Consider the following 17671-nt stretch of genomic DNA (forward strand, 5'->3'; position numbering starts at 1 on the left):
ATACGGGCCAATTTCTGTCGGCGGTTGATGTGCCCGGCGATGCGGAGAGGACACAAATTGCTCGCGTTCAAGAAGGAGCGGTCGAATCAAACGTGGCGTACGGTTTATGTCACCGCTTTGTTGGGCTTAAAGCTGACATGTGACACGAGAGCGGCGTGCGAGGGATCACCCGGGATTCAGTGTTGGATCATTGGACGGCTGGATTAGGTTAAGACGAGACGGGAGGATAAATACAGGAGTTTACCTTTAAAAGACAACACAACGCTGTCGACTTACGAGCGCTCAGAAGGAAAGGTGTTATAGTTTTTTAAAGCCATAGTGTGTAACTTTTTTGCCAAGAAGTAGACTATAGTAAAAGCCAAAGTTAAGTCTGTCACAGCTGGATGAAAAGTTGTAGGAGTGAAGATGCTTCGTACACCTAGCATACATACTGAAACTGTAAATAATAGATATTTCCAGTTTCAGTGTATAGATATTAAGATATTAACTTGAGGGAACGAGATATTGTCTTGAGGGAACGAGATAATATCTTGAGGGAACGAGATAATATCTTGAGGGAACGAGATAATATCTTGAGGGAACGAGATAATTAACTTGAGGGAACGAGATATTAACTTGAGGGAACGAGATATTATCTTGAGGGAACGAGATATTAACTTGAGGGAACGAGATATTAACTTGAGGGAACGAGATAATTTACTTGAGGGAACGAGATATTATCTTGAGGGAACGAGATATTATCTTGAGGGAACGAGATAATATCTTGAGGGAACGAGATATCTTGAGGGAACGAGATATTAACTTAAGGGAACGAGATATTATCTTGAGGGAACGAGATAATATCTTGAGGGAACGAGATATCTTGAGGGAACGAGATATTAACTTAAGGGAACGAGATATTATCTTGAGGGAACGAGATATTATCTTGAGGGAACGAGATAATATCTTGAGGGAACGAGATATCTTGAGGGAACGAGATATTAACTTAAGGGAACGAGATATTATCTTGAGGGAACGAGATAATATCTTGAGGGAACGAGATATCTTGAGGGGACGAGATAATATCTTGAGGGAACGAGATAATTTACTTGAGGGAACAAGATATTATCTTGAGGGAATGAGATATTATCTTGAGGGAACATAATAATTTTATACATATATTTTCATCAGTGCATAAGACATTTACCTTCCAAAATAAAAATAATTTCGTTCCCTCAAGATAATTAAGTCATTTTCTCAAGTTAGTATTGTGTGAGAACGTGATATTATCTCGTGGCCACGCATTAATATTATGTTTTGCAAATGTCCTATGCCAGGCTCTGTACAGATCAGACCTCATGAAACGTTCTGCACCGACAAAGACGCCTACGAAGGTTTGAACTTTGAGAGAGTTTAAACGAGAGAGAAATGTGAGAAAATGTTAACGCCTGTGTGAGAAAAGTGTATAAAGTGTGTGGTGAGGGGTTTTACAGACAAAAACATATAGAATAATTGTAAAAACTAAAGCTGATACTTCGCGGATTTCGACTATTGCGGGTTATTTTTAGGACGTAACCCTCGTGATAAATGAGGGACCACTGTATATCTAGATATTTGTGGTAATACAGCGAGTTCTTGGGTTTAGTCATGAATATAAATGATCAGATTCAACATTTGTGCGTTTACCTTTTGGATATTTCAACAGAAAGTTCAATGTAATCCATAGAAAAGTCTGGCTCTGGCGCCCCCTCTGGTAAAATGACATCATCGCATTCAATAATCAGAAAACCAACTATAATCTTCCACAGTACGGCATAAAACACTAATTTCTCCATGGAGAATGTTCCGAGGTATGGTTTTAACTTTCTATTTCCATGGAGTCGTGCCAGGAGTGATGCGCCACCTCCAGAAAGTTACATACTGTAGCTTTAAAAGTCCAATATTATGTAGCAAAAAAACCCCAAAACTGCTTTATTTGGGGTATTTTAGGTTTTCGTTATGTAACATTTCTAGTTGGAGTGTGTGCCACCTGTGCGTTTCCATGGCGATGATATTGCTTTGCCGGGAATGTTCCACAGTGTAGTAAATGGTCAGATGTTTACATGGAGACAGCACTAGTCCAAGTTCACCTTTTCTATTTATTTTAGAGCAACAGAAACACTTTTTTTAACGCAAGATGGACAGATTTAAAGCCACTTCTGTATTGATCTAAAACAACTTAATAATTTAAAGAGGTTCATTGACTTTCGGTTCAAAAGTGCAGGACTGGATCTTTGCCGTTGACCCCGCCTCTTTACAGTGAAAAGGTAAATAAAACACGATCCATATGAGCAGACGGACTGAAATCAGGTCTGAAAACTCAAGACTTTCTCCAAACATTAAGTGGAATGAACCAGCGGCGGTAATAATGCACAACATGACCTTTTGTGCTCGTGTGAAAAGTGCAAAGAGAGAGACAGAGAGAGAAAGAGAGAGAACGTCTCAGCCTGTTTCAACTGTCAACATTTAATTACAGACAAATGAAGAAATGATGAAAATGGCTGCAGCGGAGAGGGAGAGGAGGAGGAGAGGAGAGGGGATGAGAGGACAGGAGAGGAGGAGAGTAAAGCAGAGGAGAGGGGAGGGGAGGAGAGAGAAGAGAGGAGGGGAGGGGAAGCGAAGAGAAGGGAGAAGAGGAGGAGAGGGGAGGAGAGAGGGGGGACAAGGAGAATGGAAAGAAGAGCGTAGGAGAAGAGAGGAGGAGAGGAGATGGGAGGGGAGCGGAGGAGAGGGAAGGAGAGGAGAGGACAGGAGAGGAGGAGAGGAGAGGGGAGGGGAGGAGAGAGAAGAGACGAGGGGAGGGGAAGAGAAGAGAAGGGAGAAGAGGAGGAGAGGGGAAGAGAAGAGAAGGGAGAAGAGGAGGAGAGAAGAAGAGAGGGGAGGAGAGAGGGGAGACAAGGAGAATAGAGAGAAGAGCGGAGGAGAAGAGAGGAGGAGAGGAGATGGGAGGGGAGCGGAGGAGAGGGGAGGAGAGGAGAGGAGGAGATAAGAGGGGAGAGTAGAAGAGAGGAGAGGAGGGAGGAGAGAGAAGAGAGGAGGGGAGGGGAAGAGAAGGGAGGAGAGGGGAGGAGAGAGAGAGTAGGAGAGGATAGGGGAGGGAAGCAGAGGAGAGGGGAGAGAGGAAGAGAGGAGAGGGGAGAGGAGAGAAAAGGGGAGCAGCGGATTGGAGAGGAGAAAAAAGGGAGGACAGAAAAGGGGTAGAGAGAAAAGGGGAGGAGAGGAGAGAAGAGAAGAGAATAGAAGAGGGGAGGGGAGGAGAGAGGAGGGGAAAAAAGAGGAGGGAAGGAGAGGGGGCTTGTCACATCAGGCCTGTTCCCTGAGAGAGCGAAAACTCCAGTCTGTGATAGAGACCGACTGCTAGCATTCAGACAGTTAGCATTAAAACAGTTAGCATTAAACATTGAAACTACAGCTGCAAATGAACATCCACCATTTTGTCACGTCAACACAAACAGAGAGACACACGGCTCAATAAAAGTCCATTTATATAACACTTTAAAACGATTACATGCCAATAAGTTGTTTCAGATGCTGCTCAGACAGACAGATATAATGGACAAAGGGGTGCCACAAGGCTCCACTCTAGGGCCACTTTTATTTTCAATTTTTATCAACGATCTTCCTCAAGTAAGCTCAAACGGTTTGATAAATACATACAGTAGCTAAGTTAGTAAAGCTTTCGTCCACTAATCAGAAGGTTGGCGGTTCAAATCCCGCTCTCGACAGAAAAACATCAGTTGAGCAGAAAAAGCGCTATATAAAAATGCTACCTTTTACCATTTACCAAATCAGCTGACAAAACGTATTTATACCTCTAGCACAGACCTTTCCTTGCTCCAAAACCAGTCCCAGCTTGATTTTAATCATGTTTAAAACTGACTTTATAATAATTGATTAATTTTAAATATGTAAAAATGTAGTTTTATAAAAGTTTTGAATTCTGGAGATTGTATTGTGCATTATTTATGGGGTTTTTTTGGCCCCTACCTCCTGAAAACGAGATGTCACGTCTCAAGGGCCACTCCAATAACATAAATAATACCATAATAAATAAATAAAGTGCTGTTGTGCTAGCAGAAGGCAGGCCATGCTAAAGTGGCCCTGCTCCATGTTTGAATAGACTCCCCCTGTCCTTGTGCTATTAGCCAATGTCGCGCGCTAACGCCTATTTAAAGTCAGGCAGGAATCATACGCTCCAGAAGGCACGCCGTTCACGCTCTTCATTTAATATTCGACCTTCTGCGACGCAAACGCTTTACCAGCAGAACTCTGTGTACGACGAGAGAGGAGATGTTCAGACGACGCCAAAACAGCAGAAGAGACAGAAGCGGGGCAGAAGTCGTAGGATTTTAGTCGTTTTAATGGGGTCTTTTTTGACGTTTTTGGTGACAAACGATTAACATGAACATTTGAAAGCTTTTGTACCTTATCGTAATTATTTTCAATTGCGTTTCCGGTTATTTATTTGCTTTGTTTATAATAGGTGAATTGATTTTTGTGAACTGAACTCAAGTTTGTGAACGTTGCACTGAAACTGAATGAGATCTTACCTTCTGAAACAGGCCTGTCATGATAAATACTAACATTTGGGAGACTTTTTTTATGCATTTTTGTTGTAATACAGTCAAATTTGAGATGGTTTGTTTTTATTTAATAGTGGAAACAGAGATTTTTAACAAGTATAAGTTGTATAAATAAGAAAAAAGAATGTAATTACTAAAAAGCTGCAGCAAAACGTAACTGAAGGTACCTGTAGTTGATAGCATAGTATCGTCGCACAACAGCCCTATCTCGCAATGGAATGAAACTAGTGCCCAGACTTAAAACCAGGTTCTCGAAGTATTTCAGTTTGTATCTCAAAATAGCAGATTCTTAACTATATAACCTCCATTCTAAATCTAAAGTTAAAGTTAATTAAAATTAAAGTACTTTTGTCTTTTGTCCATCACCAGCCTCAAAGCGTTTTACATCAATGAACTCCTCACACATTCATAAACCAGTGTACGTAAACCCTTGAGGCGAGGTGGATTAAGTGTCTTGCCCAACGACACAACAGCAGCATTCGTTTGTGGAGCAGGAATTGCACCGTCAACCTGTGGGTCAGTGGATCAAACTTCTCTACAAATGTTTTTTTTATTTCAAGATCGTGCACTGGAGCTTAAAACCAATTTTCATAATATTTTCATTATTGAGATAATTATGTCTATTTTGTTTTGATTCCAGATTCATTTAAAGGTAATTTTTGGTCATTTTTACGGTTAATGTGATTATTTTCTGATTATTTGTTTACTGAATAATTTGCTTTATTGACATTTCCCCTTTAATTAATCATTGCTAATGTCAATCATACGTTTTACCCAAGTTTTGTATTATTTTAGGGTCCATGGCTTCTTATTCAAGACGTGTGCAGGTGCATCATGGGAAAGTGGAGTAGAACCAAATGTTTTTTGACCTTCCGTTGCCCTGTAGATTCCTGTTTTTGTTTGCATTTATATGTCCTCAACAATGTGACCACACCGTAAAGAGTTTTGGGATCGATCCGTGGATTTATTTCAAATTTGGGGCATTTTAAAAGATGGAAATTAACGTTTTTTTTTACCTTTTGTTGCCTGTAGATTCCCTTTATTTGTTTATATTTGCATGTCCTCAACAATATGACCACACAGTAAAGAGTTTTAGGATCAATCCGTGGATTTTTTTCACTTTTTAGAGCATTTTAAAAGATGTAACTTAACGTTTCATGACCTTCCGTTGCCCTGTAGATTTATTTCACTTTTTGGGCATTTAAAAAGATGGAACTTAAAATTTTTTGACCTTTTGTTGCCCTTTTGATTCCCTTTTTTCGTTTATATTTGCATGTCCTCAACCATGTGACCACACAGTACAGAGATTTGGGATCGATCCATGGATTTATTTCACTTTTGGAGCATTTTAAAAGGTGGAACTTAACTTTTTTTCACCTTTTGTCGCTCTGTAGATTCCTGTTTTTGTTTATATTTGCATGTCCTCAACAATGTGACCACACAGTAAAGAGATTTGGGATCAATCCGTGGATTTTTTTTCACTTTTTAGGTCATTTTAAAAGATAGAACTTAACATTTTTTGACCTTTTGTTGCCCTTTTGATTCCCTTTTTTCGTTTATATTTGCATGTCCTCAACCATGTGACCACACAGTAAAGAGATTTGGGATCGATCAATGGATTTATTCACTTTTGGAGCATTTTAAAAGGTGGAACCAAGCGTTTTTTGACATTCATTCGCCCTGTAGATTCCCTTTTTTGTTTATATTTGCATGTCCTCAACCATGTGACCACACAGTAAAGAGTTTTAGGATCAATCCGGGAATTTATTTCACTTTTGGAGCATTTTAAACACAAACAGGTGCACAAAGCGTCAAACAGTGGCTTATGACCTTACAACGAAATTCGAAACCGCCAACGTTTGGACCAGTTGGCGAACGCTCTACCAACTGAGCAACTTTCGCCCGATAAAACCAGAAAAAGCACATTCTATTCGCCAATTTTAATATGTCTCCAACAAATCTGCAACTGTGCAATACCAATTATACCAGCCTTGTTTCGTTTTGCTGGGTCAATACATTTATACATGCAAATGCTTAATGGGAGTGGACAGTCAATTGAGCAGAAAGTGAAAAAGCTCTATTTGACAAAGCCTGTTCTAATTACCAACTATTTCCAATTCTACCTGTGCTCATTTCAATGTATTGCAGACAGCCAGAGAAAATAATTGCTTTTTGCCAATCTACAAGTTCATTTGCTCAACTTTTATTGATCCAAATGAGTGAGGAGGAAAGAAAACAACCCAGAGAGGATTTAAAGGCTTCATTAAATGGGAAAATTGGCCTGGGAATTACCAACATCTGTTTCAAACCATAAACTCCAAGGTTAAAACCAAAAGAGGAGTTCACGGTTTAACTGTGAGGTTCCTGCGAAAGACCGCGAAGGCTTCAAAAGATTGGACGGAGATGGAAAGGCAAGAGAAACGACGCCCGCTGTTCAGAGACAAGGGGCTACGGCAACCTGGAGAGCTCAAAACAACAAGGAAAAACAACAACGGAGAGACTAAAGGCGCTAGTGGCTTTTCAAGTTTGGAAAAGGTGAGAAAAAGCAAGAGGGAGGAGAAATGGTGGATTGACGCAAAAAATAACGAAACTGAGACTGACTGGCGTTAGAAAGTAGTACAGATTCTCATTCTATAAAATATTCATACTTAAAATAAAAAAAAACACACACTGATTTTGCTCATGTATAATTGTTTTTGCAGATCAGTTCAAGCTTAGGGAAACATATACCCATTTAAATGTATATGTATGTAATTATGGATGTTTTGATTTTTTTCTTGGCACAATTGTTCTTGTAAAATAAAGGAAACACCTGCACACTCTCTCCCTTTTTTTTCTTTTTTTAAACTTATGGCTTACACATTTTTGGTTGACTAAGCTTAAATTGATCTTAAACTGATTTTGAACTGATCTTAAACTTAAACTGATTTCAAACTGATCTTAAACTGATCTTATTACTCAAAATGTACAAAATGTTCCCTTTGTTTCTTTGGCCCATTATCTGGGTCAAATTCACTTTTGGAAAATCATGGAGGAAATATAAACTTTTCTCTTTTTTTGTAATTTTTTGAATTTTAAAATTTTTTTATTTTTATTTTCCAATTTTTAATATAACAACAGACAGCAGCTGATATCTTTGACAATACCACGTCTCGGTCTGAAGGAAAAACACAATATTACAAAGTAAAATAAAGCTTTCAGTGTTTAGGCAGAAAATCAACCTAAAACAAAATATCGCCCATTTCCTGGAGATTTAAGACCGATATCCGATACGTTAAAGTAATAAAATAAAGCTTTGTTTCATATTTATTAGGCAGCAAATCAACCAAAACAAAATATCGCCTATTTCCTAGAGATTTAAGACCGATATCCGATATGTTAAAGTGTTAACATAAAGCTTTGTGCATATTTTTTGAGCTGTAGATTAACAAAAAAAAAAAATCACCCATTTCCTGGAGATTTAAGACCGATATCAGATACACTAAAGTATTAAAATAAAGCTTTGTTTCATATTTATTAGGCAGCAAATCAACCAAAACAAAATATCGCCTATTTCCTGGAGATTTAAGACCGATATCAGATCCGCTAAAAAGTCCAAATATCGACCCGACATACAGTATCAGTCCATGTCTACGGTCAGCGATTGAAACTTCATCCCGATAATTTAGGGATCGTTTCGGTGTTTACATTTGTTTACATTGGCAACTAGGAGCATAATTGCGACAGGTGGCGGTGTGGAGATACAGATCAGAACACGGCGTCCATACGCGGCATAGCTGACCGTTACGCGCAGTTGTCCCTCCACGTTCCCTCTGTGTTCCATCTGCCCCTCGCGCTCGCCTTGACCTCGCCTCGGCTTCCCAGTAAACGGGCTCGCATTGCAACAGTATTTTAACTACGTGCTCCAGCCGTGGTGTTTGTGGCTTTGTTTATGACTTTACCCACCCGGCGCTCAGATGCTGCGCCGACGAGAAAAAGGAAAGAAAGAGGTGCAGAATTCCCGGGATTTAAAGAGCACGTGGTACGCTATTTTATTTTATTTATTTTTTTATCTGTTATCTTTCCTCGTCGCAAACAGACCTGGAGTTTCACATGTTTAACGCGTAAATTCTGCGTATTTAAGCTGAGTTCTTCTCTCAAACTGAAAACGCTCTGTTCCACCTTGTGATGTCATCATGTGGTAAAACAGGAAGTGCTCTGATGCTCCCTGCTTTTGTTCACAGTACGGTCCTTTTATCCTTTCACTAAACTTATCTATGCTGCATTTATTGAATTCTGGGTGTTTCATTGCTCAAAAATACTTGTAAAATCAGGCATTCATACTGTGAGTGGGCTCGGCTCTCCACGGATCTGACCCGGAACTGGGTTTAAAGGGCCCATATTACACCGTTTTCTGATTTATTTTGTTATAAAGTTGTTTCCTCGTCGCAAACAGACCTGGAGTTGTGTTTTGTTTCACTCACACATGTTTTAACACACAAACCTCTCAAACTGAAAACGCTCTGTTCCACCTTGTGATGTCATCATGTGGTAAAACAAGAAGTGCTCCACTGTGTTTTTAAACTCCGTACACCTTCACTAGAATCATTTAGATCATTTCCGACCTGGAATTGCCAATCTCTACTGAACTAAAGGTAAAAAGGTAGATGTTGAGTTGTTCCACTTCATGACATCACAAGGTGGAACGGAGCATTTTGAGCTTTGGAAATGTAGAGAAACATGTGAATGAAACAAAACACAACTCCAGGGATGTTTTTGAGGAGGTAACAGCACATAACATTTGGAACCGATTGGGAAAAATACCTAACTGCGTTTTGGTTTTAGTTTTTTTTTATTATGATTAGATTTGTAATTTGAGTTTTAATTATAAGATTCAGTTTAAAGTTCACATATTAAACACGTCCAGAAGATTTGACAAAAAGACTGAAATATGAACCGACAAACTAAAACAAGAGTCTCATTTCAGAACATGTTTGTAGAGATCTAAACTACAGGGTTACACATTTTTACGCAGAATAAGACATAAAATATTCTGTTGTTTGTGGAGAAAATTATGGTACTTCAAAAAAATTGCCGGTTTTACGATTTGATTTAGACTTTTTGGAGCTTTCTACATTGTCCCACGATCAAAAACCTGCCTGAAGAGATTTTCACTGTCATCCTTGCATGTTTGAGTAATCTAGCGATCTCTCCAAGTCCCTATTCGAACCCTCCTTACGTTTAGCTATAAGATTCTGTACGAGGCTCCGCCCACAAGCCGACATCACCCGCGCTCCTACACGACAATTCTCCATAAATATACAAAAACATGACACAAAACTGTACACTACGACTTCACAAACCTGATGTGATGTGAAGTGGTTTCATTAACGTGATGCAGCGGATTGTGTTGTGCTAGCGCTCTAAAGGGGGAGTGGCTTAGCGCAGAGAGCAAGGGGGGGACTGGGAGCATCAAAAATGAAAGTGAGATATGCTGTTTTCGCATTTTCAAAATAATAAAAAGAAACATGGTGATCTAAATATGTTATGTGTTACAGTTAATACCCCAAAGAAGTAAAATACCTCCTCTTTAATACCCCATAGAAGTAAAATACCCCCTCTTTAATACCCCATAGAAGTAAAATACTCCTCTTTAATACCCCAAAGAAGTAAAATACCTCCTCTTTAATACCCCAAAGTAAAATACCCCCTCTTTAATACCCAACAGAAGTTAAATACCTCCTCTTTAATACCCCAAAGAAGTAAAATACCCCCTTTAATACCCCAAAGAAGTAAAATACCCCCTTTAATACCCCATAGAAGTAGAATACCCCCTTTAATACCCCAAAGAAGTAAAATACCTCCTCTTTAATACCCCATAGAAGTAAAATATTCTCTTTAATACCCCAAAGAAGTAAAATACCTCCTCTTTAATACCCCATAGAAGTAGAATACCCCCTTTAATACCCCAAAGAAGTAAAATACCTCCTCTTTAATACCCCATAGAAGTAGAATACCCCCTTTAATACCCCAAAGTAGTAAAATACCTCCTCTTTAATACCCCATAGAAGTAAAATATTCTCTTTAATACCCCAAAGAAGTAAAATACCTCCTCTTTAATACCCCATAGAAGTAGAATACCCCCTTTAATACCCCAAAGAAGTAAAATACCTCCTCTTTAATACCCCATAGAAGTAGAATACCCCCTTTAATACCCCAAAGTAAAATACCTCCTCCTTAATACCCCAAAGAAGTAAAATACCTCCACTTTAATACCCAAAGAAGTAAAATACTTCCTCTTTAATACCCCATAGGAGTAAAATACCCCCTCTTTAATACCCCAAAGAAGTAAAATACCTCCTCTTTAAGTTATTTTAGAATACATACTTTGTTTTCCAAATAAAAAAGTTAATAGTTGTTCACACTTCCTCTGTAACTTCCTCGACTTATCTTCTTGTCCTGCCCTTGGAGCCATTTTTCCCCCAGAGAGAGAACGCCGTGAAAGGTCTTCAGAGCTATTATTCCTCTAATCAATTTTCAAAGAAGCCTGAATACTGACTGGTTCAATAACAGTAATGTATATATGTTCACAGCAAAGGAACGGAGCAAAGGATCATGGTCTATGTAGTCACCTCACCTCAGTTTTCAAAGACTCAACTACAAAACAGCTGTGTTCAATATTATCCATAACCACGTCCACTTATGAAGACAAAGTACAGTCAGTGATACTTCCAGTTCAACACTTCAAGATGTTACTGCTTGGAATGTTCCACGGTATGGCGTAAAACCAACCTATCACCATGGAAACAGGCACACGACACCGCCAGATGACAAGCTACAGGTCACAGGCCAGATTTGTGGAGGGGCAAGCTCAAGAACGGTAGGAATTAATGGGTTTTTTTCAAGGTAACGCTGATCTTTGCAGAACTGGCTAATTTAAAAGGTGCACCGATACGATACTGGTATTGGAGATCGGTGCCGATATTGGCAGTTTTGATGAATGAGATATCGGTGTCAAGATATAGATTCACTCGATATCCAATTTTGGTCTAAAAACTGGCGTAAAAAGATTATTTACTGGTCAACGTTGGTCCAAAATGTCGTTAAATGATGAGTAAGTTAAACTAATTCGGATGATTTTGAAAATATTAACGATTTCTCTGGTATCGGTCAATAATCGGCAGATGCTTAAAGCCGTACCGACGCCGTCACTGGTATCGGAGCAGAAAAGGCTGGAGTTTATTTAATGCCATACAGTGGAACATTCCAGGCAAAACCATAACATCTTCATGGACACAAGAACGTGGCTGCTTTGTCTAGAAAGTTCCACGGGTTTTTGAGCTATAGAAACAGTTGTAAGTGAATAAAACCAACATAGAACGAGTTTAATGCCATGCTGTGGAACATACCAGGCAAAACACCACCAGTAAAGTTACGCAGTGCATCTTTAAATCGTGGGAAAGAACTCTTGAAATCAACTCCTAGATCCACCGACAAAACGCATTACTCAAAACTTCAACTCAACAACTGACAAACCAAACCTTAGTATCTCTTCTTCACCTTTGTCTAGAATGTCCCAGAGTATAGCATTAAACTTATGTCAATGGAGACGATCGGGTAACGCCATTGGGCCAATTTACAGGTCAGATCTGTGGAGACCTCAAAGTAATGCGTACGTGCCTTTCAAGGTATCGCTGAGAAGTAGAAACACTTTTGAATAAACGCAAGATAGACCGACTTTAATGCCATACTGCGGAACATTCCAGACAAAGCAATAACAATTCCATGGCGACAAGCTGATGGCGGACTCTGCGCCAAAAAAAAGTTACGCGGATCATCTTTAAATCTAGGGAAACGACTCAAAATCAAGTCCTAGATCACCATCGAAACGCGAAACTTCAACTCCACAATAGAAAACACAAAACTCAAGTAGCGCTCCTTTACCTTTGTAGAATGTTCCACAGTATAGCATTAAACGTATCTATTTCAACGGAAACAATCAGGTAACACCACCTGTCCAATTTACAGGTCAGATCAGTGGAAAGACCTTAAATCAATGCCATACTGCGGAACATTCCAGGCAAAGCAATAAGAATTCCATAGTGACAAGCGACGCACCTTTAAATCTTGGGAAACAAGTCAACTGCAACCTTCTCGTCTCCAAGGAGATGTTATAGCTTCGCCAAGAACTCTCCACAGTATAGCATTAAAAGTGTGTATCGCCAAGGAAACAAGCACTACAGGTCAGATCTGTGGAGAGAGACAACCCGACTCATCGCAATGCATGTTTTACAACGTATTTCTGAGCAGTTAAAACCAAGATGGACCTAATTTAACGCCATACTGCGGGACATTCCAGGCAAAGCTATAAGAATTCCATGTTGACAAGCAGGTGACAGACTAAAAAATGACGCAGTACACCTTTAAATCTTGGGAAACAAGTCTTGCAACCACCATCAAAACGCACAACTCAAAACTCAAACTCAACTGAAAACCCAAACCGCAGCAGCTCTCCGTCACCCATGACAACCACGATGCTAGCTAGCCTTCTTAGAAACACGATTTTAGCTAGCGCCCTCTAAACCTCAGCACTGACAGGTGTAGAGAAGGTGGAGAACTTATACGATCGACCAGCAGCGCGGCCTTACCTTTGGGATGTCCTGGATCGCTGAATTCATACTTCCCCATCCCAACCGTACGAAGCATTTGCAAACCGTTCGCGCCATCCTGAGTCTCCGCCAACTGCGCCTGTCCGTTGGTTAGCGGCAAGGCTGAGGGCGGGTGGAGCAGAGGGGCGTGGCCTGGGTGCGGGTGCGCTAGGTGCCCGTTGCCGAGGTGCCCGTTGCCGAGGTGATGGTTGGGATGGACCACGTGGTTGGCGTGCAGCGGGGACGGCGTAACGGCGGGAGGCTGGTAGGGCGGTTGCGTCGGCAGGTTGAGGACCATCGAGGGGGGCTGCTGCGTCGACTGGAAGTGGGCGGTCATAAGCGGGTGCTGCGGGTGCATGGGTGCCTGGATGGACGGGGTGACGCCGATGATGGGTGACTGCGCCGTGACGCTGTGGTTGAAGGAGGGCGGTTGCGGTAGCGTGTAGGTGTGGGGGAGGAGGCTCGGCTGGCTCACGGCGGCAACCGGCGCTGCCCATGTTGGACCTGAGAAGAGAAAGGATAGACGTTAAAGCGAAGGTACGAACGCCGCGCGAGGTCTAGATTTATTTTGTAGCACCTCCCGCCAAAACCAAACGTGATCGTCCAATGAGATTTGTTTATTTCAGTGATGTACGTTTGTGTAATCCCTCAGGCGTCCAGGTTTGATCAAAAGTAAAAGCCAAAAGTTAAAACTGTCAGCTGGATGAAAAGTTGTAGGAGTTGAAGATGTTTGGCTGCTTCTTCAGGTTTGGTCAGATTACTCATATCTATCTGAAGTCGGGAGCGAACTACACACTGACATCCAAAAAAATCACTTGTTTTTTGAATCAATTTTCAATATCGTGGAGCGTTTATCGTCTAAGCTGCAAAATAAAACAAGGTCTGGTTAATAACAATAATAATAATAATTTCTCAAGGTCGCCGTACATCAAGACACCAAAATGAAACGGTGTAAAATGATTAAAAATACATAAAAAACTAAAAAACAAATATAGATTAAAGCAAACAGATGAGTTTTGAGTTTAGATTTGAAGTGTGAGAGTGAGTGTGTATTTGCGGAGGTCATGGGGGCTGGGAGTTCCAGAGTCCCGTCCCATCGTGACGAGACGGGCAGGAGGGACAGTGAGGCGCAGGGACGAGGAGGAGCGGAGGGAGCGGGCGGGTGTGGAGATGTGAGTTAGGTCAGGCGGGTACGGAGGGGCCAGGTTGTGGAGTATGATTTTGTAGCGTGTACGGTGCGTGATGGGGTCGCACATTTCTGAGCGACAGAAGCACGTGTGACGGAATAAAACCAAGACAGACCTAATTTAATGCCATACTGCGGAACATTCCAGGCAAAGCAATAACATTTCCATGGTGAAAAGCAGCAAAAAGTTTCTGTATGTAAGCTAGGACAATTGAGCTACGCTAAGTGTGCACCGTGCCTGAGACATACTTAGCACAGTCATTCACTTTTAACGGAGCTTTCACACCTATCGGCATCTCGTCTCGCTCTACTGTTCTCTTTGTTTCATTTGTTTGCTTTGGGTCTAAGGGTGAAGTTATAAATCTGGGATGAATTATGTCTCAGGGCGTGTTCTTTAACGTTTCTCTCAAACCATTTCTTTTCTCTGGCTCAGATCTGAATGTCACTCTCTTCAACGGAGTGGTTAGCGTCTTTGAGTTGGAGATGAACGGCAGACTGGGGTCCTGAGCGGCTCTTACGTCGGCGTTGGTACATTCTTTTATGGAGTGGCTGTTTAGTTTAGTTGGCAGATTATTCTTTTGGCTTCAGTGATGCACGTGAAACGGAGGAGCTGATTGGTCACACATCAGTTTGACCGAAATTGATTTTTTCTTGCCTCAGATTAACACACTTTAGTGCTTCACTTATTGATTTGGCAGAAACACACGATGTTTTCCAGGCGATTGTGATATTTTTTACCTTTCTTTTTACATCACCAGCCACTTTCAAGTTAACAAAATGGACATAATTGGGTTAGGGAGGGCATCTGGCATGTTTTATAGACAGAGGATCACATACATTTTCTTTAAAAGGGCCCATATTATGTACAATTTTTTAATCTATGTTTTGTTTCATTCACACGTTTAACACAAAAACCCTGCATATTTAGACTGAGTTCTTCCCTCAAACTGAAAACACTCTGTTCCACCTTGTGATGTCATCATGTGGTGATACAGGAAGTGCTCCACTGTGTTTTTAAACTCCACACACCTTCAGTAGAATCATTTGGATTTGAATTTCAGCCCTGGAATTGCCAATCTCTATGGAACAAATGGTAAAACGTAAGGGTTAACTTGAAAAAAATACCACTTCGTGACATCACAAGGTGGAACAGAGCATTTCGAGCTGTTTCAGACAGACTCAAACATGTGTGAATGAAACAAAACACAACTCCAGGTGTGTTTTTGAGGAGGTAGCAGCATTAGAACACGCCTTAAAGCTCACAAGAGTCAAATTTGCGTAATATAGGACCTTTAACACCATCTGAAATGTCCGTTTTAGTCTTCCTCTCCTCCGCTTCCTCCACTTCCTTTGCTTCCTCCGCCTCATGTTTCGTCGTCAAATTCGCTCACATGAATGTTCTTGATGTTTGAGTAGATTGGTTCTGAGGGGCCCATCACACTCTCCGTCTCCACATCACACATTACGTTACACGAGAGCCCTTCGTGTTTCGTTAAAACAGTTTTTGTACGAGACCGTTCTGCCTTTGATCTCACCCAAATTCACTAAACTTTATAAATGATGCAGCTCTCTTGACACATACGGGATGTCAAACAAGATTCCTAAAATGTTTTAAAAAAAAAAAAAAGAAAAAAAAGAAAAATCACTTGTTTTTTGAGTCAAGTTTCAATTTCGTGCAGTGTATTTCTAAACCGCAAATGAAAATAAAGTCTGATTGTACATTTCTGAGCAATAGAAACACCAAGATAGACCTAATTTAATGCCATACTGCGGAAAATTCCAGTTAAAGCAATAATAATTCCATGGTGACAAGCAGGTGATGGACTCTCCTGCAAAAAAAGTTACACCTTGCATCTTTAAATCTTGGGAAACAACTCTTGAAATCCATTTTTTGAATCAAGTTTCAATTTCGTGGCGTGTATTTCTAAAGTCTGGTAGTCTGCAACCTTCTCGTCGCCATGGAGATGTTACAGCCGTGCCTAGAATTGTCCACAGTACAGCATTAAAAGTATCTATCGCCAAGGAGACAGGTCAGATCTGCGGAGAGGCAACCCAACTCATGGCAATATATGTTTTACAGTGTATTTCTGAGCAATAGAAACACTTGTGATTGGATAAAACCAGGATAAATAAGTTTAATGCGGAACTGTGGAACATTCCAGGAAAAGCAATGACATTTCCATGGTGACAAGCAGGGGACGGACTCGCCACCAGGAAAGTTACATAGTGTAGCTTTTCATTTTAACAGAAAATGAGACAGAGAGGTGGGGAACAAGAAGAGAGAGGAAAGGAGAAAGAAAGAAAGAAAGAAAGAAAGAAAGGAAGGGAGGAAGAAAATGAGAGAGTGAGAGTAAGGTGGGGAATGAGAACAGCGAGAGAGGTGGGGGACAAGGAGAGAGAGAGAGAGGAGAGAGAGAAAGGGAGGGAGAAAATTAGAGAGAGAGGTGGGGGACAAGAAGAGAGAGAGAGAGAGAAAGAGAGAGAGAAAGAGACAGAGGGAGAAAATTAGAGAGAGTGAGAGAAAGGTGGGGGATGAGAACAGCGAGAGAGGCGGGGGACAAGGAGAGAGAGAGAGAGAAAGAGATGGGGACAAGAAGAGAGAGTGAGGGAGTGAGAGAAGAGAGAAAAAAGGGAGGGAGAAAATGAGAGAGAGAGATAAAGGTGGAGGACGAGAAGAGAGAGATGGGGGACCAGGCGAGAGAGAGAGAGAGAGCAAGAGAGAGGTGGAGGACAGGGAGAGAGAAAGAGAGGAGTCACCAATTAGATGAGAGAATAAGAGAGAGAGGACTGAGAGACAGAAAGAATAGAGAGAAGACTAAAATGTGAAGGAGAAAGAGACAGAACACAAGAGAAAAGGAGAGAGAAAGAGGAAGAGAGGGGTGACAGATTAAATGAGGGAAGAAAAAAAGAGGGAGAGAGAAGAAGAGAAAGTGAGACAAGAAGATGGGAGAGAAAGAGGGAGAAAAAAAGGTGGATTAAGAGAGGGAAGAGAACAGAGAAAGAGGGAGGGAGAAAAAAGGAGAAGCAGAAAGAGGAAGATGGGAGAGAATGAGAGAGAGAAAAAATGATAGAGGAAGAGAGGGAAGAGAGATGAGAGAAAAGGAAAAGCAGAGAGAGAGGAAGAGAGACGGGAGAAAGAGAAAAAAGGAGGGAGGAAGTGAGGGAAGAGAGATGAGAGAAAGAAGGAGAGAGAAAAAGAGAAGCAGAGAGGGGAAAAGAGACAGGGGAGAAAGAGGGAGAGAAAAAAGATGGAGGAA

General features: G+C 41.0%; 1 protein-coding gene across 1 annotated transcript in view; it reads right to left on the reverse strand.

Annotated features, from left to right (window-relative positions):
* Positions 1-17671, reverse strand: part of LOC117392565 (kelch-like protein 29) — a 566396-nt gene that overhangs the window by 301861 nt on the left and 246864 nt on the right. Inside the window, exon 4 of the mRNA XM_055232188.1 lies at positions 13229-13732. Coding sequence (XP_055088163.1) covers positions 13229-13732 — 504 coding nt within the window. The remainder of the gene's footprint in view (positions 1-13228; positions 13733-17671) is intronic.

Source organism: Periophthalmus magnuspinnatus, chromosome 24 (genome assembly GCF_009829125.3).
Source record: "Periophthalmus magnuspinnatus isolate fPerMag1 chromosome 24, fPerMag1.2.pri, whole genome shotgun sequence".
NCBI lineage: Eukaryota > Metazoa > Chordata > Actinopteri > Gobiiformes > Gobiidae > Periophthalmus > Periophthalmus magnuspinnatus.